General features: G+C 37.0%; 1 protein-coding gene across 1 annotated transcript in view; it reads left to right on the top strand.

Annotated features, from left to right (window-relative positions):
• The first annotated feature begins 965 nt into the window (after window positions 1–965).
• The window catches only part of LOC140231086 (stimulated by retinoic acid gene 6 protein-like), a 28034-nt gene continuing 5032 nt past the window's right edge, over window positions 966–23967 (top strand). The window contains exons 1-14 of the mRNA XM_072311237.1: window positions 966–1094; window positions 2806–2885; window positions 3803–3945; window positions 4437–4566; window positions 5683–5725; window positions 6413–6541; window positions 7070–7167; window positions 7746–7804; window positions 10807–10868; window positions 12263–12291; window positions 19873–19948; window positions 20790–20838; window positions 21212–21311; window positions 22570–22674. Coding sequence (XP_072167338.1) covers window positions 966–1094; window positions 2806–2885; window positions 3803–3945; window positions 4437–4566; window positions 5683–5725; window positions 6413–6541; window positions 7070–7167; window positions 7746–7804; window positions 10807–10868; window positions 12263–12291; window positions 19873–19948; window positions 20790–20838; window positions 21212–21311; window positions 22570–22674 — 1232 coding nt within the window. The remainder of the gene's footprint in view (window positions 1095–2805; window positions 2886–3802; window positions 3946–4436; window positions 4567–5682; window positions 5726–6412; window positions 6542–7069; window positions 7168–7745; window positions 7805–10806; window positions 10869–12262; window positions 12292–19872; window positions 19949–20789; window positions 20839–21211; window positions 21312–22569; window positions 22675–23967) is intronic.

The following is a 23967-nucleotide window of genomic DNA, read 5'->3' as shown; positions in this document are numbered from 1 at the left end:
TTGATATCGATTCTCCTGTGAGTTATTTTAATTATGGGTCTCACCATTCAACTCATTCCCGACTTCTTTCTCCTTTGCTCTTATTTTTTCGTATAACCTTTCCACGGTAGGGATGCATCAATTACACTTGATTTATTTAAAATCTAACCAATCTAACAGATATAAGATATCGGCACTTATGATCTCACGGAAAGATCACCGGGTTCATAATTATTATGACAGATCTGCTAGCAGTTAGGTAAAATTTAATTGAATAAGTACGTCTATGTATTAAATCTCAATATTTGTGACTGCACAATGCATTTCCACATCATGTCAGATTTGGCATGGAGAAAAAAAAATGACGTTCCAACAAAATTCTCTTGGCACACGTTTACATGCATCCAGCGTCCACGTTCCATGCGTGGTGTGTGTGATGTGGATTAAAATGCTGATGCTGGGCAGACAGTTTCATAAGCACTCAAACTGTTTGCTACGAACTTAAAATAACTGCAAGCAGCATCGCAGTTGAGGGAAAAAGCTTGGTAACTTCAAGCAGGTTGTGGATATTCAGTTCTGGCATCTTCTTCCAACCTGAAGTGAAGTGCCCATTAAACATTGCTCGTCAAACGTCTTGAGCAGGTCACCATGTTTATCGTTCTTTCTTAAGACACATTTCGGTATCATACTTCACAAGCCAAAGTTCTCGCTCTAAATTCGGAACATGTTCCTCATGTCCACAGTAAACGACAATGTGTGTCAACAGCGCTTTCTCTTTGACAGAGTCGCTTGCCTAACGCAGTATCTTTACACTGTCTGCTAGTATACATTCTGTTGCAAGGACTTGTGTAGGTGTCAGCAATTTGAGCATCAAGTAAAATGTAGTATTTTGAGTCCATCACCACTCCTATCTGAAAAGAAGGAACACTGTGAGCTTTGGAGAAGTTTTGTTCATCACGGGAAAGGTTTGTGCATCATTTTGAAAGATGTTGGATGAATATTCGATGTCGACAAAGACAGAAACTGGACCGTTATGGGAGAGGGACTCTGTGGAGGAAGACTCGTGCGAGGGTCGTGTGCAGATGTGGTGGATTCTTCTAAACCTCTTTCCAGCGGTGGGTTTATAGACAATAACAGAATATAGGCCTTTTGTAAAGTAATATACAGAGCATGATGTCCCGTAGCGGGAGAAACACGTGAAAATATGTATATGAAATGTGATACTGACAAGTAAATGTCGTGTCTTATGCATATTCTCTCTTTCACTGCATGCTCATGCACCGTTATCTTTGTGGGCGATTTGTATAGGAATGATAGGTTGATAAACCGGAAATTTAGGCCGAATTGATCTCTCTAAACACACAATGCTGTTCTCACAATACCATGTAGAGTGATTCATTTTGCCGCAAACTCAACAATTTTGGAGCTTTAATCAAGCCACGTACTCACTGAGTGGTGAATTACTAGAAACACATTCTGAGGGCATCAACAGCTGATCCAAAGGATACAAATAATTAAACTTTTGACAAACATTTAACTGCATCTATGTTGCTGAGCATGTTTAAGTCGGGTTCAAGAATGTTGTCAGAGGCACATTTGACACTCTGCCATGTGAGATGCCTCCTGTACTTAGTTCAATGTGACTTTGAATTTCTTATCTCGTAAAGTTGGTTTGGTCGTACTTATACCACGCAGACATTTAGATTGAACGCGGCAGTAACTTGCACGCTTGCAGTAAAATGAGAAACAAGCATGACGACTGATGAATGTTTATAATCACACCGAATAAAAGTGTGCCAATATCTAAGAATTACACTTAACATCATACTAATACAAATTAAGCCACGTTGTAATATGTAAGCAAAGAATGTTTTAAAATCGTTACGAAGAATTCCCCTCCTACGAACTGACGAATCACTTGTGTAATACAGCACGCAGTATAGATATCTATGTATATCATTATGACTATCTATATGAAAAGAAATCATGCTTATCACAAAACACAAAGGCAAACCACTGATACTTCAATCGATGTAACGAGAGTATTAATGTAATTGCACTTAGTTTTTCATCACTTTTTCATGATCTACTCCGTCAATCGCATATATTTTGCATTGTAATCATTATTGAACCGATTACTGCCTTGAAAATAGTGAGATTATCAATAATATGACATCCAAGCTAGAGTGACGAGACATGATTCAACAGGCGTATTAAGAAATTCTGGACTTGGAATATGGGACATGAGTCAGGAATTACTTGAACTAGACCTTCAAACATAGTCAGCTCTGAATCCTTTTGATAAAGTTATACTGTAGTGTACCTAAAAAATTCTGTTGGTCACTTTTCGTGTAACACATCATTTTTATTAACAGAGGTCTGGTTACGTCCATAAAAGTTCTCCGGAAATTATAATGTACACCTTTGATATCCGGTCAGGGACACTACATGCAACAATCTCCACCATTAAATATCATTATTTAGTTTCCAGGAAAGGACAGGGGAAATGTCAAAGTGATTTTTGACACTGGTTTGGTTTTTGCTACCCTGCTTTGACCGAACGGAGGGAACTGAGTGACATAATCATTCAAATGCACGATCATGAGTCAGGCAATATAAATGCTTTACACTGGTGAGCCCTTCTATTCCCACGGCAATATTTGTGTATATCCTATCGATCAAATAATAAGGGAATATAAAAACCAAAACTGTTCTGAGAGGAAGTTGATAACCCCCTCTAAAAGTCTTTTCCAGCGTACCATTAAGCAGTGACGAGCGAGAGGTACTCCGAAATAACCAGAGCCCTCGTTCACGCGTTTCCTGCAGATGGTGCTTGTGATTCTAGCCACTTTCTGTCGCTTCCAGACCGGTCCATGCAAGTGGCAGCGTCGGCCACGTTTAGCCTAGTAAGTATATCAGAGCGAAATACAGCAAAAGTACATTTAAGATACCCTTATGGTTTATCAATACTTGTTAAAAGTAACTGTCTTCATTTGAAAAAATAACAAAAAGAAATATCTGAAAATTCTTATTTACAGTATCTAAATCAGCATATACAATTCAATTCTCACACATTGCATTAGGGTTTATTAGGGACTACCAAAAATGTCAGTACGCGGCACCTCTTTCTTTTCACCTATGAAATAATCAGCTAAGGACTCTGAAAAAGAAAAGAGCACTTCATATACATTAAAGCGTTTGTTCCGTACGGTGTCATCAGAAATGCAGAAACGTGCAACAAACTCCGAAAGTGGATTAAAATAGTTGCCAAGCCCTTCATCATAAAATTGGGTATCATCATAAAGTTGCCTGACAGGTGGAATCTACTCTAATCACGTTGATGGAGACCAATTACGTTGTCATGCCAGTGCTTAAAGATTGCAGCCATCCAAGTTTTTAACCGTGAGGTTATATCTTATTGTGGTGAACTTGTACTACATTACGCTCAAAATTCAGATGATGTTGCAGTATGTTACAATCAACGACAAAAACACGTTGGGTGTATATTAGTTCGTAAATAGACAGCGGAGCCGAGATGAGATAAAAAATAATAAGTGGAATGCTAACGAAAACAATTAAAGTAATGCCAATAATCATGGTAACATTTTTCATAAGTGTGTGTGTGTGTGTGTGTGTGTATGTGCGCGTGAGTGTGTGTGTGTGTGTGTGTTGTGTGTGTACGAAGTTGTCTACAGTCTAGTGTTGAAGACATCGCTAGTTTTCGTAATCCTTTTACTCGTTAAATGTGTGCGTTCTTTCTGTTTTTGTTTTGTTTTGTTTTGCTTTTGCTTTAATGCATTCTTTTTGTTTGTTTTTCTTCAAGCCCTGTCAACCTCTTGGATGGGTATTCGAACCGGCTGGCCTACTTACTAGTCTTCCTCATCATGAGTAATGTGGTCATTAATATGGTTATATTCGGGGCAGGAGGGAAGGAAATCTTTGCCGGACTATCACCTCCAATGCAATGTGAGTACAGTCTGGCACAGACCTAATTGATCGTGAATTAGATAATTACTCACTACTTTTGAACTTTCTGCTGTTTTCATATGTTAGTAATGGTTATTAGGGTATTTAGGCAATAAAGCAAATTAGTATTATAAAGACAGTAATAATTATAGGTCTATACTAACAAAGATGAAACTTTAAATAACGTAACAGAGTACAAGAACATGTATTCTACTGCAGTTCTGTTTATTTCAGTGTTCCAAAATCCCTTTTCCCCAGCTCTCAACGTGTAGACCTCTTTCTTAATGTATAATTATGTCAGTACATATTGATGATATATAGACGGATATCAATCACCCTTACGTATCAAATAGTTCTGCTGAGCCAGATGACTGGTGAGGACGTCGTTGATAACGAGGTTGTTAGTAGATATCATACTATGATGATCAGATACGATGTTCAAGACTCTTAATCGTGTTTCGATCCTTATATTACCTTTTTACTGCCTCGAGTTATTCTTTCGGCTCTCGTGAAGTACATAACGGTGATCATGCTGGGGCTCCTGTTCTACCCTCTACTATTGTGCATCACGTACAACAATGTCTTTACTGACGTCTGCGGTTTCCTCTACACATGCGACTGGTATGTGTCATTGTTATTGATTACAAGGGGTGATATTAGCTATTCTTAAAGTTCGTTAATCCTAAAATGGAAAAACAAAAACAAACCTAATTTCATTTTAGAAGAACGAACTGTAACCGAGAGCAATTTGTCATTGTGCAATCTGTATAGTAGCCCTGCTATTTTCATCATTTCTGCAACTTCATTAATTTATCTGCCTTTTTACTATTAGAGACATTTTTTAAGGTATTTTGCTCAGCATTTACGCCCACAAGCGCAATACATGTGATTTTATTGCAACCTATAGTTTACTTCAAGGATGATAAGACAAGTATTGGCTTTGAAATCGAATCTAGATGTTAAAAAGATGACCGTGAGTCCTTAAATCAAAGTAAATCATGCTCAAGATAACAAAGGTTGCGTAGCAGAAAAAGTCATACAAGTCATGTTCAATTTCTAGCGTAAAATTTCATTCGCGTATTCCAAATCAAAAGTAATATGTATAAGCCTATACATGATAAAAAAACAACAACAAGGCGATGTGCAGAGCTGGAGGGAAGGAATGTTCGTCGGCCTCAGACTTACGGAATTTTATTCCGTTTACAAAATTTAACAGCTTAGACAGTGACATCTTTCTACATTATGACACATATCTTATGCATGATTATACATTACATTCTTTACTATTTTGTTACGTCTAATCGAGTATTACTCGACCCTAAGACCGTAAAATTGATTTGATACTACTCGATCATCCCAAGGTGGAATTCTTTTAATTAAGAAGACAAAATATATAATATGAATATTGTTATTCTTGCCGACATCAACAAGAAAATTGCAAAACGATATCAGTTAAAGCATATTTACATTTTCTCTATGTTTATCTTTTAATACGATAACATGATAACGATGACTTTAGACATAGTTGATTTGGGTTAACCTTAACGGGTCAATAATTTTCTTTCGCTAGTGATCATCTCCAACAGTCAGGACAATTATTATCTAGAATGTTACGAACAGGAAATTATATATCGTGTGTACATGCATATTGCGAAATATAACACCAGCTCATACCAGTCATGTCATCGAGACTAAATTTAATACGCCCAAATATTTTCCCCCGTTGTGCCTTTTTAGGAGCGTGATGCACATTCATCACTACTTGGCCTGTACTGACAGTGTAAGTGATCAGTCAAAAGATGTACGAATACGTGGAATTATAGTTCTGGTATTCTATCTCACATTCCAACTAAGGAAATAGTTATCGCACAAATAGCAATGGCGATGTCGACATATAAAATCTATGAAGGCTTCAATGGCGGTAGAACATTCTATTGAAAACGGTAAAAACATGCTCACCGAAACGTCAGCTGAACGTAGAGAATGAGTAGGCCCCGGGGTAGGCCCTTTTCATGGCCACACACTTAGCCAAGAAAGAATACGTGGTGTACAGTGAAGCCTTCTCCTACTAAATGATGTCGACATATTGCTTGTCTTTCAAAAGGCTTGTATTTCGGCCATTCCCTGCATAAAATCACAATTGTGATAATGATAACACTAATGATGCTGATTATGATGACGATGATGAAGATGATGATGATGATAATGATAACGCACATGACTTCGTCTATGAGGCATGTAGTGAGCAAGAGATAGCACAGTTATGAGCTTTCATATTGTGAGTGGGAAAAAAAAATCTTAAGACTGCCAAACGTAATTGTCTCTGATTGAATATATTTCGTCATCACGCAAAGAATAAGGATCGTAGGAATAAGTTATAAACCTCTCACAAATAATTGTCTTGAAATGTCGATTGTGTCTTTTTTGGGGGGGTTGATTCCTGTTTTTATCCCACGTCCTTTATTAGTCACTGCCTGGTCCGTTGAGGGCTATGAAGTACGTGCCAGAGTTGGTTTCCTGTTTGATACTTGCCATATTCTTCGCTCACCGGAGCGTCGCCCGATGTCGCGCAAGCTGCGCTGGAAAAGCAAAAATGGTTAGTAGAGACAAAACAAACAAGCATTATTCAGGTTAACTGTCTACTTGATAAAACTTTGAAATAGAGTACATGCAGCAATTTATATAGTATGCTATACCAATTCACTGTCCCGCTTGTTTAAAAAAGAATCGATATCTTTGCTCGTCAAGGAAATGGACAAAGAGCTCCTCACTTTCTTCTGAAATTGATAGAATGTATTCGAGTGATAGACCTCGTGACTTTAATAGGAAATTAATGTAATTAATAGATCATAAACCAATCTAATCGAATGAGCTACGACATACCTTTATCAAGCGTTTCGTATATGTTCATACTGCCTCTCATTAAATCTGTATCGTTGTGCATATAAAATCATATTAACTACTGGACGCTTTTTTTATATTAAAGGATCAAAAGTGACCATTTACATGTTGCAGTAGTGATATTGAAAGGTCATCTTGTCAAACATAGCTCCATATCAAGCTATAGAAAACCGCTGCATTGGAACATTGTAAACGTCAATAATTATATTCTGCCCTCTGTCAGAACTTTATTCTCCTTCAGGATGATCACGGTTTCAGGAGGACTCACTACTATCGACGAGTCAAGCACCTCCTGACGCCTCCAAATTGTATTTTGCAGAGGTGTGTATGTCGCAATATTAATTGGTATAGATATCTTTTGCTCGGTCATATTACTGGTGTATTGTCTGTTTATCCATGTTGAAAACATATCTGAATAAGTTATTTCACAATATACATGGAATCCTCCCCCCATTTCATCTCATTTCTTTACTCTCACGTGCGTTAAAGAACGATTGGATTTAAGAGATCTTCAACTGAACGACCAAGTGTTATTTGATGTCCAGAGGAAAATACTTATTTTATTTCCGCGCCTAGTAACGACATACCTCAAAACTGCCGGGTGGAATTAGTGTGCTTTTCAACATTTTCTTCCAGTAACACTGATTGAAGCTTTGATTCAACAACTTCCAAGACAAAGTATAGTTCAAACGCAATCAGGGGGCATGCTTTAACTTGTTGCATGCTGTGCATCGGATACACTAAAAACACAATAGATAGGTAATACTTTGGTTTCACTTGTAAAATTCCACTCCTGAATTGCTGCCTATAACAAATTGTATTTTCTAAAACGTCTATGCATTACGGACTCACATTTCGCATAATGTATATTGTTAGTATTTCGTCTGTATAATTTATAGGAAACCACAACAGAGATTTCTTCGTCGGCTGAAAACATGGATTTATCCAGATTTTCCAGGTGAGGAAAATGATGTGCACAAACAACTATATTGTCACTGTCAGCACTGTCACGTTCAGTTGTAATCAACATTAACCATGTATAAAATGATGCAATGTTAATATTTAGTATTTATATAGTATATATATTTAGTATTTATTATAAAGTAATCATTTCTTCTTTCATTTCATCAATTCTTAAGAACTCTCAATACTGAATTACCGAAATTATCTATGTGGTTTAAGAGTAATAGATTATCACTTGATCTGAAAAAGACAAATCTTATGTATTTCTCTAACAAGAAGCACAACAATGAAAGGCAACATTTAAATATCATGGTGGATGGAGTATTATTGGAACAAAAAGAGAGTATTAAATTCCTCGGAATATATATAAATGAAAATATGAAATGGAACGCTCATGTACAATATATCTCTGATAAAGTATCTCGTAATGTTGGTATACTTCAGAAGTTAAAGTATTATGTCCCTCAGAATGTTTTATTTACGTTATAATTCGTTGATATTATCGCACATTTCTTATTGCAACATTGTATGGGCGACTTCAAAAAGCCACATTGATAGTATATTACTTTTGCAAAAGAAAGCTATACGTATATGCACCAACTCAGGTTATCGAGACCATTCAGATCCTTTATTCACAGAATTAAGAACACTTAAGGTAAATGACATTAATTTTTTGCAAAACTCACTTTTTATGTTTCGCTTACATAATGGTCAGTTGCCATCTTCTTTTTACTCACTATTTAAATTAAACAAGGAAATACATTCTTATCCAACAAGACAATCTGATAAGTTTCACTTGTATAATCCCAAAACAGTGATGGCTCTGAAATCTGTCAGACACACTGGACCCGATGTTTGGAATTCTCTTCCTTCTGAAATTCGAAGTTTAAAGTCCATGTATTCTTTTAGGAAGGCTGTAAAAACAATGTTGTTATCTGAATATCAGTAATTCCATCGTCATTGTTAATGTATTATACATAAAATTCGTTCGTAGAAATATCGACGCAATTAATCTATTATGTAATAGTGATTATGTAACCGACTATGACCTGTATCAACTGTCCACCTGCATACCTCGGTGAGGAAATATTTTGTCATGTCTTGCTAATCAGTGATACAGGTGACTTTACTTTGTACATTGTATAAACCTTTAGTGAAAGCAGACAAACCTCTCTAGTCGGGTACCTAAGGGGGGGGGGGGATCACCGTGCACCCCCCCCCCAGGACTCCTCGAAACTTACATTTTCAGGATCCTCATGACATACCAAAACATAATCAAGATGTTAACAGGAACGAAAAGTGGCTGTTCTAGGTGAAATTTAATGTATTCTATTGTTTTTCATAATTTCTTATGTATTTCTCTGTTTTTCAACTTTTTCAACTTTTGTTTTTTCTTTGTTTTTCTATTGGAAATTGTCACTGATCACTTTTCTACCATAATTAGCACAAAACTAATCAATGAAAGTGATTAATTGTAAAAATAATCAGGTTTTCATGACTTTCATGACAGAGCACCTGTTTTCCATAGGAAATGCACACAAAAGCACAAAATTGTACCCGTTTTGGGACGACATTCCGTTACAAAAATGGGCGTGACTTCGCAAAAGTATGCGGGGAAGTTGCAAATTTGGTCTCAAAAGTTGCGTGAGACTTGAACAAAACAAAGTCAAGTAAGTTTTGAGGAGTCCTTGGGGTGCATGGTGACCCCCCCCCCTTAGGTACCCTACTATGTAGGCCCTACATGTAAGCACATATTACATACATACATAAGAACGGGGGGGGGGGATCCGCCACCCCCCCCCCCCAAAGTTTCGCGCTATAAATCTGTCGCGAGGCTTCTTGACTTTGTTTGGTCAAGTCTCGCACAACCTGTGAGACCAAATTTGCAACATCCGCGTATACTTTTGCGAAGTCACGCCCATTATTGTAACGGTATGTCTCCCCAAAACGGGCACAATTTTGTGATTTTGTGTGCATTTCCTATGGAAAACAGGTGCTCTGTCATGAAGGTCATGAAAACCTGATTATTTTTACAATTAATCACTTTCATTGATTAGTTTTGTGCTAATTATGGTAGAAAAGTGGTCAGTGACAATTTCCAATAGAAAAACAAAGAAAAAACAAAAGTTGAAAAAGTTGAACAACAAAGAAATACATAAGAAATTATGAAAAACAATAGAATACATTAAATTTCACCTAGAACAGCCACTTTTCGTTCCTGTTAACATCTTGATTATGTTTTGGTATGTCATGAGGATCCTGAAAATGTAAGTTTCGAGGAGTCCTGGGGGGGGGGGGTGCACGGTGACCCCCCCTTAGGTACCCAAGTACTCCTTTCCCTTTCTCCTTTCAACTATCCTATCTCTATGCAAGTCATCCCTCCCTCCTATTCTCCTTCCGATGTATATCATAATAATTATCATGTTATGCTACGGGGGCTGAACGCAAATCAAGCTACGCTTATACTATGTAGCCCCTCTGTATTATTCATTGCTGCATGTTATGTTGTACTTTTGCTGTACATTGTACACAGGCAATGAACAAGAAAATACTTATATATATATTGTTATATTTATGTTTGTACATGAAGGTGTGTATGTACAATGATGATACAGAAACCAATAAATCAAATCAAATCAAATCAAATCAAATCAAATCATAGTCAGCCAAACTTAATACTGATCGAATTTTCCTGAAAGTGCTCTATAGTATAGTTGGATAAAATCATATTATTTTAAACGAATGATATTCTTTTTCGAAACCATGGAAACTGTGCTTTGATGATGAAACAGGAACCATGACCGTATAACCTGGAGACCAGAAACTTCTTCATGGGCATTGATAATAATTTCAGGGAATACACTCGCGTAGTAGGCCCCTGTTTGTCACATCGGTTTCATGAAGTTTCGTATAGAGATCACAAATAATATATCTGCACATGTGCATGTTAGTGCTTCATTCGGGTACTTGATACTCCCTTTTTTTCCTACGCTGCAGGTTTTAAGTATTCAACTCGGATGGTGTGTACCGTTGGTGTATCCGTTGCCATAATTTTTCAGGTTAGTTAATTTTCAGTACCCGCTTTTCTACAGAATGCGGCTTAACATTCTGAAGATTAACTGATGATTATGTATTTAATTGACAATAAAGCTTTATAATGAATCACACGCAAAAAAAAACCCGATTTGATATAACAGAGAAAATCTAAAATGTAAAAGAATAATATTAACAACAATATATCTTGCATGGGGCTGTCGTTGACCATAAATTATTAAAACGATTTCAAATATAATTACTCGAATTGTCTCACAAGATCGTTGTTTCAGATTTCTGTGTACCTTATTATTATGTAATTGCAGATCAGTGTTAAAATAACGTCCTTACCGGATTTTTTCAAGCCGTATCTTCTGGCGTTACTTTGGCAGAGTCCGGAAAATGAAACAATCTTTCTCGATATCTTAGATGGTAAGTATATTCTAAGCTGCTGACGGATGGAGTGATCACAATCGATGTAAATGACAACAAAAAAGTGAATTAACTTTGATAAAAATGTGTGTAACTATTATATGTGTATAGTACATTTGTAAAGACGCTTCAATTGTAATGTAATAGCATGATAAAGCATCAGATTCTAACCAAATGATTGGTTGAGAGCGTAAACGTGATCCATATGGGCATTCATTTGGGGTCATCCCACTAGACCGACACCCACGAGTCATACAGCCCACTAGTTCGACATTGAAAAGAGGTCCATGAGTCATACAGCTCACGAGTCATACAGCCCATGAGTTCGACAGTAGACAAATTAAGCCCATGAGTTCGACACTAGGTAAAAACAGCCCACGAGTTCGACAGATACAACACGGGGCTTAATGTGTCGGTCTCGTGGGCCATGTTAGCTTAGTGTCGAACTAATGGGCTGTATGACTCGTGATCTGTATAACTCATCTCCGGGATGGGCTGTATGACTGTAAGATGTATGACTCGTGGGCTTTCTGTTGTTATCATATTATTAGTATGATGTTTTATGACACCAGCAGTCATTCACATCTTCAATATTTTTCTCTTATCATCATCTTTACTTACACAAATTGACTTTGACCGCTCTGAGAAAAGTAACAAATCATAATTATGTCGACAGAAAAATAAAGCACTTTTTTGGAAACCTTTTAAATTTCCTAATGCATAATAAGTAATTCTATCAATTATTAAACAAGTATAAATCTTTTTTTAATGATCAGTTAAATTAAAGTGAATGAGCCCTTATCTTCTGTCGTATACTGACCTCTTTCAATAACAGTAATAGACATGACAAAAATTTATTCAATACGTTGGAAGCATGAATGAAACCATGTAACAGTACATAAATCACCTGGAATAAAGCCTTTCATCTCTTCTTTTACCTTTTTGAATCATTTCGTCTTCACTTTCATCATTTGTTGTTGTTTGACAGTTTCCTTCATTCTGTCAATGTCTATTGCCGTGATGACGACATTTGTAAACGCTCTATTCTTCCTTCACAACTACAGGTAATTCAATGACACCATTTTAAAAGTTATAGCATTGTTTTGTAGTCTTATCGAGGTAACGACTACGTCTAGCGCAGCACTTAGATTACATGAAAAACCATGCACCACAATCATGACAATGGCAGAAGAATTTGTAAACACATCAACGCTCTTCATTATCTTTGTGAAGTATGAAAAAAATGACAGAAATACGAATCTTCCGGTCAGAAAATATGATGATCCTGTCGTAGATATATTTAAAGGTACTGTTTACCATTGCGAACAGTGATTTAAAAATGTTCAAGTTATAACATTTCGTCGGTCGCATTACGAACCGGCGAATGTTCGAATTTGGGTCAATTTTTCAAAATTCACTTTTTTCCATTTTTTGAATGTCCATACCAAACTCTATCTATTCCCAAAATATCAAATCGCAAAATTCACGAAAACATGTATTTTTGGTAGTGACGAATTTTCAAAATGTCCAAATGCTGCAATTTGTGACATTACGAACCGGCAAATGTTCGTATACGCCGGTTCGTAAAATCCCTGTTCAGACGGAACACACGTGAGGTATGTGGGGCGAATCGAGGAGCTTGCGAGGCCGCGAGCGAGGGCTCGTCATCACCATCAGTCCCATGCACTCGGAATTGTGCTGGTATGTAACTACTAGGTGCATTTTGTTGCTCATTTGTTATTTAATCTTCTGTTTAGAAACAAAAGTAATGATAATCGGGGCAGGTTAATGTGTAATCGTAAAATATTACATCAGAGAAGTAGAATTGCTCGACATTATCATGTAAAAGTAGCTTTCCTGTGTATTTCATTTCCTTGTAGTTGTAGATCCTACACAGTCGTACACCTAGCCACCATTTTTGTCGAAGGTGGTCCTTGATTATTCTTGGTCAGAGATAAAGCAATCCTCCCATACAACCCGAATGCATTGTTTTTTAAACTAAAGCATAGTAGAATCTATAAACTGAAAAAAAAAATATCGTGTAGCAATTGCAAATACCCAGGTAGAACTGAAAATAGGCCCAAAGTAATAAATGATTATCATTGTTTTCAAAGATTCATGTTGTTGCATTAAAAAAAAAATAGTATTTAGGCCCTAAGTAAGAATGAAATTGCATGATGAGACTGTTTAGCGTCAGTGTTAAGTCAGTTATAGTTACCTATAGCTTCCTTAAGCATGCAAGAATAGCTGCTCTGGCCTTTACTGTCTAACTAAAATCCTGCATAAACAGTAAATTTATAGGCTAGATTGAGGTTGTATTCACCGGTATGTTACTTATTTTGATTACCAGGACAGATATCAATGAACTTTCAGAAAAATTAAACGAAGTTGATTACCGGTACCGGTACTCACAGTTTTTTTTAACACTCATGTACCGGTACAAGTATAAGCCTATATCCAGGGATTTTTATTCTATATAAGTTACCGCGGTATCCTATTTGTGCCCTGATAACACTGACATGATTTTCCTTATTTATATCTTGGGGATAATTCTAGGAGAACAGCAGGCCACTACAAGCTGGAGCCGAGTCCCCACAAACAAAGGCAGCACCGCTATCATTACAACTGTAGCAGCTAGCATCCCAGGAACATCAGCAGCACCTCTCGGCGCAGGAGCAGCATTAGCAGAGCCTGTAAAGTGCAACTGTAGCAGCTGAACTTCTCCATACAATTGTAGTCGCGAAGCCTCTATGTACTACAGTAGGCCTACCGACAGTACTATTGCAACAGAGCGTCTACGTATGCTACTGTAAAACTCTACATTTGTAGCAGCATGATCCTAACTTTCAACTGTAGCAGCTGAGCCTTTCAGACTGTAGCAGCAGAGCCTCTACGTACAACCGCAGAGAGTAGTGGTGATGAGGATGTTTTTCCTTCTGCCTATAATGGTAAGTTTGATTCGTAACAAGTGATTATGGTACCGGTACTTGTGGACCATAAAGTGTACCGGGAACCAGGTATTCACAAACATTTCTCAGTTTACGGTGAATGGAATAGGTCATTTATTACTTTCAGTGGAATAGATGATTGAACAATACCATGTCATTTGACAGAAATCACTGTTTTGATATCTGGAATGTACTAGGTAATGTAGTCATACCTTTTCTGTAATGTCGAACTTATCTAACTCTACTGTCAAGTATCTTATGCAGATATTAACCTGGTGAGGACAGGCTCATGTTGATATTACAAGCTCTTCCCTAGGCACCTGCTTGAGCATACTTGGGGGAAGTTTCTAATGGCCTTACTGTAATTATTTCATACATGTATATCAATGTTGACTGCTACTCAATGTATTAAAAGAGAAAAAAGCAAGCACTAACACTTCTGTGTATAAGATTGTTAGGTTTTTATGTGAAAGACATCACATTTCTAATCAAAGAATGTGTAGCAGTTATCATTATTTACCTTTGCCAACCCCAAGGTGTAAAAGCTCGACCAATAGCACCTGAATTACTATGCCCTTCAGAGATCATCAGACTTTGATGACAATTTTTTTTTTGCATTTCAAATAGGTATGCTGGCTGTAGCTATTTTCATTTTGTCTCACAAAATGTCGTAGGTGATTGCCTGTAAAGAATTTCCTTATGTTACTTTGTTTTTTCTTCTGAAATTGTGCTTTAGCTGTAAGAAATACTCTTCTTCACATTTTTCAAACCTGCAGGTACTTGTAATGTTTTATCACATAGTGTATGACACAACTGTCAAATTTCTCACTGAAATTGTCCATACAATTTTGTGTGTTTTTGAACCACCGTAGGCATAGATGTTCTTGTCAAGTGGAAGAGGGATGGTTCTATGAATCCTGTCAGCTCAAGTGACCTCTATCGTGCTCAACGGACCAAACCGAAACAAGGTTCCTGCGTACATATTATGAGAAGTGAAAATGGCTGGTGGAAAGGGAGGGTGCTTCAAGTCTTCAACATGCCCATGGATGGACGTAGGATGTCAGATGACGAGGGCATTCCTCTTTCTGCCTGAGGTAATTTGAATACATAGTTACTGATTTGTTCTACATCAATAAGTTTATCAAGATATATTATGTCTTTTTTCATTTTAAAATGATGTAGCGATTTTTATGCATAGTATCATGTAGGTACAATGTACTTTCATTGCATTACCATTTCAATATAAATGTTCAATTCTGTGTAATGAATAAAACAAATGTCGTAATTGCAGTTTGTAATGACTGTAGGATGCTGAAGACTGTTAGCTTTCCACTTCCTTTCTTTAAAAGTCTGATATTGATTATTACTTCCAATTTATTATGTCAACGTCTCTTCTCAGTCCCAAAACAAAATCAATTACTGATAATTTGCTTTATGTGCATGTAATACACTGTAGATTCTAGTGTCCATGATAGATGTTTGCAAGTATATCTAGTATAAATCTTGTTGATTCTACCCACAGGATGGTCACATAATTTTTTCATTGATGCATTGTTTACAACTTCTCCAGCAGTATCGTTACTTGCGACAGCAGTAGCAGAGCCTCAACGTCGATTTGTGACAGCTGAATCCCCAGAAACATCAGCAGCACCGCTTGAAGCAGGAGCAGCAGCAGCAGCGGCGGAGCCTGTACATACAGCCCTAGCAGCTGAGCCTCTAAGTACGACAACAGTGGTAGAGCCTCTACTTACAACTGTAGCAACTGAGCCTCTACTTACCACTGTAGCAGCAGAGCCTCTACTTGCAACTTTAGCATCTGCACTTCCAGGAACATTAGCAACACTGCTAGAAGCAGCAGCAGCAACAGAAGCAGAGCCTCTACAAACAACTGTGGTGTCCGTATTCTAAGAAACAACGCAGCAATGTTACCTTTGAAGCTGAAGGTAATTCAACTGGAGTTGAGAAGTTCAGGGCATTGTATAACTGTTGTTTGTATTTCTTGCATTATCTATCTGTGTGGTGCAAATTCCTAAAAAAGCAATTATGAGCCAAAACTTAATTTTCCAATAACAAATGTAAAATAATTTAAACATGTGATAAATACTTTGATTATCTTTTTTTTTTCTTTTATCCTTCACTCTTGTAAGAAAAAGTTTGTGGCAGGCAACCTGTAAAATTTAAAGAAAATAGTTTGTCTTCTGCAAAGAATAGTTAAAAAAAAAAAACAGTAAATGAAGTAACAATTATTCAACCAGACTTGGCAGTTTCATCAAATTATGTATTTGTTTTCCTTGCATTAGGTGTACCTGATTTCAATTTGAAAGCAGACTAAGTCCTCCACTCTTATTTCAGATAACAAAGAATACTGAACCTTGCTGGATGATGGAAAACTGTTAAATCTCGAGAAAGCAATGTCCCTGTCAGACATTGAAGAACCGATTTTGATGGTAACCGGACACAGGAAAGCAATAGAAAACTGTTTGTGAAGTGTAATGGAAGTACAGCATATTCATATTATGCTGTATGTATTCTATACCGCCCTTTATCTAGTCTTGTTGGTATACATCTGGTTGTATTTACATTATTATATGTAGTGCACTAACTGTTGACCAACTTTCCTAAAATAAAGACCATTTAGGCAAACTATTGTACATGTTTCTTGTAAGGAAAGGAAAGGGAATTATTGGTGAATTTCTTGCTCATAGTGCCTTGTACAAATATAGACTTGATGCATGATCAAGTTTGTAATACTTTCTGGTAATTATTTTATCTTCAGTTTTACATATTTGCTACATGCTTTCAATAATTTCAACACAGTTTCACACAAATCGACCAATTTTTATCACTTCGGGAAGACCTTATTCAAATATAAAAGAAACAATAGAAATAAAGTGTAGTGTTCCAGTATGTATTCAATTTATTGTCTCTTCATTGCAAATTTGGAAACTACTGCCATTGAGGCTTTTGAGGGAGTGGAAGATAGATGTCAGTGCAAAGCCAGAAGATTTTCATGTGGAAGAATATGTAGGTACTGACATCAGTTCTATTCCTGATAGATCTTCAGTTGTCATGAAAAAATTAATGGAATCTAAAACAGAATTGTCAAAAAAAAGCTGAACAGTGGGGAAGCCTACAAAAAGTCAGAAATATTTGTAGATGGTAGAACACATTTTAACCATCAAAGATGTGATTTAACACGTAACCATATCAATCTTTTGGCTATGATTGCCTCAGTGAAAATGGCAGAATGTCTATCAGACAATATTATCATGCCTTGAAAATTCTGGTCCTAGAAAGAGAATGGCTAGCCAGACATGTTATTAACATGTTGTCATGTTGTCCCCCATCCTAAGGACAGCAAAAAGAGACAAATGACGTACACTACTCTCCTCCCAGCAGTCCAGTAGTTGACAGACTGTTAAAGTTTGTAGACTCGTGTTTATAAACACATTGGATATCACTTTCATTAATTCAACCCTGGGCAAAATTACCTTGTGAAGTGTGAGGAGAATGGTACACTTGATCATGTTATTGCACTATTTGTGACTAACACGCATACTACTGTAATACATTAAAGTCAAGGAAATGCAGAACTTCTCACCAATTTACAGGTCAGATTACCTCGTGAAGTGTTGGGAGAATTTTGTATTTTGTACATGTTATTGCACCACTTTTATGGTGGTCAGAACACAATTCTGAAATGCAACAAATGCCTAACTTCTCATTCCAAGTGAGATTACATAGTGAAGTATCATGGAGAATGTCACATTTATTTTGTATCAATTGTAATTTAATGTATTGTAATAATAGTGTGCAATGTAATTATTGTGAGCTGTCGAAAATGCAAAAAAAAAAAAAATCACTCTCTGAATTTACAGGTTATATCTGGAAGTTTGAGGAGAATGCTTTGTTTTGTAGTTACTGTATGTAATTATGAACACACATGTGGAATGGTGCATTTTGAATTAATAAAATGCAGAATTCTTCACAAACTTGGGGACTGGTGAATAGAAAAAAAAAGAACAAAAGAAAAAAAAAGAGGAGTGAGAGAGACACAGATACCTAGAATTGGGAGAACAAGGTGATTATGACTGCTTTGTAAGAGGGTATGTGTGTGTGTGTGTTTGTTCGAGTGTGTGTACTGGTATGTGCATGTATAGTGTGTGTTTGTGTATGTTTGTGTTTGCATGGGTGTAATTATATTCTCTCAATAATGAATTTACACTTTTTTATAGACAGTGACTACCAGGCGCACTTTTAGTACTCATCCAGTAGTCAATAAAAACCCATTGCACAGTTTGATAACATTACTGGCATCAACAATTAATGTGTCAGAAAGTAGGTTGTGTGTGTGGGTTCGAGTGTGTTTACTGGTATAATATGTGCGTGTATGTGTGTTTGTGTATGTTTGTGTTTGTATGGGTGTAATTATATTCTCTCAATACTGATAATGACTTAACACTTGTAATATTTATAGATAGTGAGTGACTACCAGGCACGCTTTAATAGAACGGTACTCATCCAATCAAAAACCCATTGCACAGTTTGATAACATTACTCGCATCAACAATTAATGTGTAAAAGTACAGGTAGGTTGTATAGTTTGAGAAAATAACTGTGGTGTTTGTTACACTTTCCTAATATCCATGATTATGATACAACTACAGGTAACATGAATGAACATGAATGAACATGAATGAATCACAATCCCACTACCTAGAGCGGCGAATGTATACATTACACTGTGCGCGTACCACCTAAGCGTGTGGAATGTGTGATGATACGCGCCATTTTATGTTACATTTGCCGGTTCGTAATGCGCACTCGCTACGTCCACACGTATTGAGCATGGGCTTTACGAACCGGCAAATGTATACATTTGCCGGTTCGTAATGCCCTCTCTTTAGTACGCGATGTACGTAAAACGCTGAAATGGGGGGTTTTACGAACCGGCAAACGCACTTTGCATCACTACCACAGAGCCCCAGGTGCAGCTACAAAATAATATTTAGTATCAGACAAAGCAGAAAATTCCGCTTTCATCACTCTCTTAATATCATCATCAATGTGCGGTTATAAGACACGTTTTTATACGTTTAAAGAAGTCCCGATTCTTTAAACGCGATTATCTCGTAATCGTGTTTCCGCGCAAATTCGAACATTCGCCGGTTCGTAATGCGACCGACGATTTGATGCATATGTGTAGGTCAGTTGTATCGCAAAACATCCTACCATATACAAATTTCACAATAAAACTTAAGATATAAGGATATATCACTATGAATTTTTCCTCAATAAACTATGACTGTAGACAGTTAAGTCCAAAAAACATTTTTATCAAAACTATTGTTCACATTTTGTATATTTAACAATACTTAACATTGATTATACTGATTCAAATTTTCACATTGGTCGTTTCCATCACTAACTCACATTTTAGTAATACTTTTAAGCACTAACGCTGGGTTTTTGTTTCACCTGCAAATGGTAAATATTACCTTTAAAGTCTTGTAAACAACAAAACGCATCTCATGACATCTATTCCATGTATTCTGCTAGATTACAGCTAGACGATGACAAATCTATGATTATCAGCAGCAGTTGTGCTCTATCTATTTTGAAAAATGCCCACTTCCTTTTCTGTTTCCAGAGAAACTACAAGGCTAATGTGGAAAGGAGACAGATCGTGTTTTCCTGCTAAAGATTTAAGTGCACACTCAGTTGTAGTAAGTTCGGATTTATCACAACTTCTCTGAAATACATGAAATACTTGATATCAGAAATATCAACATACACTATGCTGCTGTGTTTACTTCTATGTGTTTTCCAAGATGTATGATAAATTGAGTCTGGTAGAAGAGCAATAGACTATAGAGCTCTATCTCGTTTAAAAACGATTAAAAATGTCTTGCTGATTTTTCTTTTTTCCCTAAAATGTTGATGTGATGGCTGAGACTCTTTTTTTTTAATCTATTTTCCTCTGAGGACATCAAGGCTGGGTTTCCAAAGCTAATGACCTCGGTTCGAATGTATAGATGGAAGATTACTCTTTTTTTTTTTTTCATTACTACCTCTTCCTCATAATTTTATATATAGACAATCGTAATTATTTGCTCGTTTCCTTCTCAAATGCCCACCAGGCATTGAGATGTTGCTGGATACACTCTTTCTTTAACACGTGAGACTAACAAAAATGACAGAAGTATCTTTCTTTTCAGTATACACCATCATGTGGTAAAACACCTTTGAAAGCTAGCTCAACAGCATTTTCTGTGTCATTTTGGATCCCGTAGGAATTGGGAACGCGCATACACACACACTGACTTTTGGGCTGAGAGGCAAATCACGGTGTGCGTGTGTGTGTGTGTGTGTGTGTATGTGTGTGTATGTGCATGTGTGTTTATGTGCGCGTGTGTACTACTAACAAATAAAAGCACAATATTGAATGAAAAAGTCCCATAAAATATCACGTTTTTCGGGGGTGGGGAAGCGTTTATCTGGGGTCGAGTAGTACGACGGAAATTAACAATCTCTCAAAGCAGTTTCTACTTTGTTCTTTCAATGCAGATATATTGCCTAAGATTTTCGGGCTACAGCATGGCGTACATGCACTGGGGTATGTTTTTATATTGTTTTCCTTTTCTTGGGCCATCGTTATATCTTTGCGGGTTTTTTTAATGAACAACAGTCTTTCTAAGTGTATGTATGTTGCGTGCTTGTATAAAATATATAAGTGTATATGACGAGGATCTCCACGAGATACATTTTCATATCCAGCATAAAGATCGATTGATACGCCTCTCTCATTTACTAACTTTCATAGAAATTATACATCAATAGAACAAACTAAGCAGCTTCAAAACATTCATCTGATCTTGACTACATGGTTTTACACTGCTTCGAGGCCCCACGAAGTGTGCTTGTGTATGACTGCAGATCCATGCCTTATAAGTTCACGCTTTCAATGTGACGGAATGGTTTTCATGCAGGTTTCCTGGTCTTGCTGGTCACATTGTGGATGCTTACAGGAACGATGATTGCCCTCATACGATACCAAGCGATTGCTCTTTTCCTTCTTCAAAAGTACTGGTTGGTATGGTTCATGCAAGAAGTGGTCGAAAAGGAGGTTACGCGGGGAAAGACATAAATCAGTACAATAAAATGTGGATAAGACAAATAGAACTGAAAGGGTGTAGATTATATGCATAATGAACAATATGACGAACACATTACACATAATCAATGGTCCAAACGCATTACATTTCATATCGAATCTTGTCAAATTGTATTAGATCATAATCAAGTCTATAGAATTACGAACTCAATGAAGGATCTGCAGGTAAACTGATATAAATAGTATCTTAAAACATCCACTTCCACTGAAAGGAACTCTTCACAAAATTTTGCAAGTATGTCACTTTTAGCTAAGGCAGGCTTGAGGCGATTATTCTGCTGGTAGGAAACTTGAGATGTCTCAAATCTAGCTAACGTATAGTTTTCTTAAAACCAGAATAGAAAATGAACAGAACAGTAAAGTATAGTGATTTACCTGATGGAATGAAATTACAAGATTTTTAATTACATATGCCTGCAGCTCATTACAGGATTATCTTACTACATACTTAGATGAAACTACGCTTTTGAAACTATTAATCATAAAATGAAAAAATAAACAAAGAGGTCTAAGAATGAAAAATTATATCAGCTCTGGTATTGGTCATAGGGAATACACAGTTGTATTACGATTGTGAAAATGAAAAATGCATGTGTGATTTAGTTTTGATATGTGAGGCTTTTATCTATGATATAAAAAGGAATTCACTCGCGCAGATATTGAGCCCATTGGCTATTGCTAAGTCGGGAATGCTCAATCCTTGTTTTTCAACTATCCGTCGAATAGGTAGAAATGAAGCATGTTTTATCGCTACTTTTTCTGAAGCATGCGTCATTCATATTCTACGCATCACAAGGTCTCTTATTATGAAAGAAGAGAATATGGATTTCTTGGTTACGAACTTTGATATTCGAAAAGATAACGATAAAAGCATTAAAAAAGGCTCACTCAAAGTCGCAATTTGCTCTTGGAGATAAAATTTGGTAGCGCCAATGTAGATTGTTCTAACTCATTCATGCATGAAATGAATTAAGAATATTGAGTTGTGTATCGAATGAAAGAAGAGAAGTGTATCTTTCCATTAATATATATCTTAATATGAAGCAATCGATTATTATGACAGCAAAAACTTGCAATGAAACTCGCCTTCTTTTTTGTGGGACTCATTGTATGCATATTATGCATATGTGTTAATCATACAATTCTTAAATCATCTCCCGTTTCCTGCATTAGGGCGTATTTCTTTGGGATAATAACGTTCATCTTCATCCAACATCTCCTGGCTCGATGTGTGTTACTTAAACGGAACGCAAACGGTTCTTTGGTCATCGATAACAGGTAGGCCTGCAATAAAGTTTATACGCAGCTCTCTGTCCTCTATAAAGTGATCCCCTCACGGTGTCATATCTCAGTATCACATCCTTGAGATTCCAAGAATAATGATGATGGAAAATAGGGAGAAATTACCACTGATGAGCAGTAGCGTAACTACGGGGGGGCATGGGGGGGCACGTGCCCCCCCCCAATCCGCTGGTAAAAAAAAAAGAAAAAAAAAGAAGAAAAAAAAAGGAAAAAAAATACCAAAATGGCAATTCAAGGGTTAGTAAACTGATTTTGAAATCGACATGAAAGGATGATCAAGAAAAAAGATATTTTTCTGAGATTTCTTTTAACCATATAACTAAAGAGGTATTATAGTGAAACATTGTTCAAAAAGACCGGAGACGACAAAAGATTGTGATTCAGCGTGATTCCTGGTTGGCATTTTGAATATAAGCAGGATGTGCGCAGTGTACTCAGAACATCGGAATGGCAAAAAAAAAGAGTCGCTGCAATGTTACGCAATGTGATGTTTGATAGGTTGTGCGCATTTGCTATCAAAGCTTGATCATTGATTTTGCAGTATTGCTTTACATACTAGTCTATATTAAAATGCCTTGCATTGCCAATAATAAGACTTGACCTTGGCTATTTCCTAACTTTTCCATCTATATGAAACACACACACTCACAAACGCGAACAAATTAGGGGATGCTCTATATAAAGTGCAGATTTTGGACATCCTTCTCCCGCTTGGTCACTTCGACGCCCCCTCGCTGGTCATACTCCCCCAATCATGAACATAAACCAACACCCTTGACTACCAGTGGCGGATCCAGGGGGCGCACCGGGCAGCCCCTCCCTCCAAAGCGAAAAAAAAAAATACATGTAGCTACAAACGACAGTTTTTGGACTGTAGAATGTCAACATTTTCATTTAACCGTTATATGCCATTCTCCTAATGTTACTGCCAATAATTGCCAGCAGTTGCGCCCGGTGCGCCCCACCTCCCCCCCCCCCCTCCTGAGTTTCCAAAGCGAAAAATATAGCTACAAACGGCAGTTTTGGGACTGTAAGATGTCAAAATTTTCAAGCTCGCTCGCTTCGCTCGCTCGCATTTAATCGTTATGCCATTCTCCTGATGTTACTGCCAGCAATTGCCAGCAGTTGCGCCCGGTGCGCCCCTTCTCCTTAATTTCCAAAGCGAAAAAATATAGCTACAAACGGCAGTTTTGGGACTGTAAAATGTCAAAATTTTCAAGCTCGCTCGCTTCGCTCGCTCGCATTTAATCGTTATGCCATTCTCCTGAT

Source organism: Diadema setosum, chromosome 7 (assembly GCF_964275005.1).
Source record: "Diadema setosum chromosome 7, eeDiaSeto1, whole genome shotgun sequence".
Lineage (NCBI taxonomy): Eukaryota > Metazoa > Echinodermata > Echinoidea > Diadematoida > Diadematidae > Diadema > Diadema setosum.
This window is presented reverse-complemented; position numbering and strand designations above follow the sequence as displayed.